The 971-nt window shown below is 71.4% G+C and overlaps 1 protein-coding gene across 1 annotated transcript; it reads right to left on the reverse strand.

Moving 5' to 3' along the window:
- Positions 1 to 310: 310 nt before the first annotated feature.
- AURANDRAFT_65510 (hypothetical protein) lies at positions 311 to 853 on the reverse strand (the record flags this gene model as incomplete). The annotated part of the gene is made up of 1 exon (XM_009040554.1): positions 311 to 853. The coding sequence occupies one exon, from the start codon at positions 851 to 853 to the stop codon at positions 311 to 313; it is 543 nt and encodes a 180-aa protein (XP_009038802.1).
- Positions 854 to 971: the final 118 nt, after the last annotated feature.

Raw genomic sequence — 971 nt, forward strand, 5'->3', positions numbered from 1 at the left:
GTCGCCGCCGCGGCCGTCCGCCGCTGCCGCTGGGCGTTGGCGCCCGACGCGCTCCTCTGCCCGGGCCCGCGGCCCGGCGCGGCGCCGGGCGCGCCCCCCTTCGACCGGAGCTTGTATGAGTAACTTAGGACGGGTCCAGGCCGCCGTAGGGCGCGGAGAGGCACGTGAAGTCCGGCTCATCGCCGTCCGCGTACCTGTGTGGAAATAAAATCTTCAACCCGACTTCAATGTGCGCGTAATTGAACGGATTGCGCCGGACTCTTCGGCTGTGCTTCGAGAACTCGATGAGAGCAATCGATTCGTCCAAAAATCAGCCAAATCGACTTCGATTTGATCGAGATAGAGAGGTTTGAAGTCTGTTTTTTTCGACGCCGTCCGCGTACACTTCCAGCACCGCGGCGGCGCCGTCCGCGCGGACGACGCGGACGTAGTGGCAGTCGCGGCCGCCGGCGGCGTCGTAGGGCGGCGAGAGCACGTCGAGGACGCAGGCGCCCTCGGGGCCCGCGACGAACTCGTGGACGTTGTCCCGCGTCGCGTACAATTCCGAGAACCGCGGCGCCTCCACGGTCCTCCACCGCGCGGCCGCGGCGAAGGTGCCGTCGCCGTTGTCCGCGACGATGTCGAAGGAGGCGACGTCGAGCGACCCCTGGAGGATCTTCGAGAGGACCGTCATGCCCGGGTGGTCGTGCGCGGGGATGCGCGCGCCGGGGCCGAGGAGGAAGACGCAGATGCTGTAGTCCGGCGACTCGGCGACGGGCACGTGCCAGACGTCGCACCGCCGGCCCGACCGCGCCTCGGCCGCGCACCAGGCGCCGGGCCCGACGCCGAGGTCCGCGGCGTCGACGGCGGCCATGGCGGCGAGCACGGCCTCGCAGGCAGGGGAGCCGGCGACGCTCAGGCCGCCGTCCGCGGCCGTCGCCGCGCGCACGGCGTCGTGGAGCGCCGCGACGGCGTTCCGGGGGGCGCCGCCG

This window comes from Aureococcus anophagefferens, assembly GCF_000186865.1.
Source record: "Aureococcus anophagefferens unplaced genomic scaffold AURANscaffold_15, whole genome shotgun sequence".
Taxonomy (NCBI): Eukaryota; class Pelagophyceae; order Pelagomonadales; family Pelagomonadaceae; genus Aureococcus; species Aureococcus anophagefferens.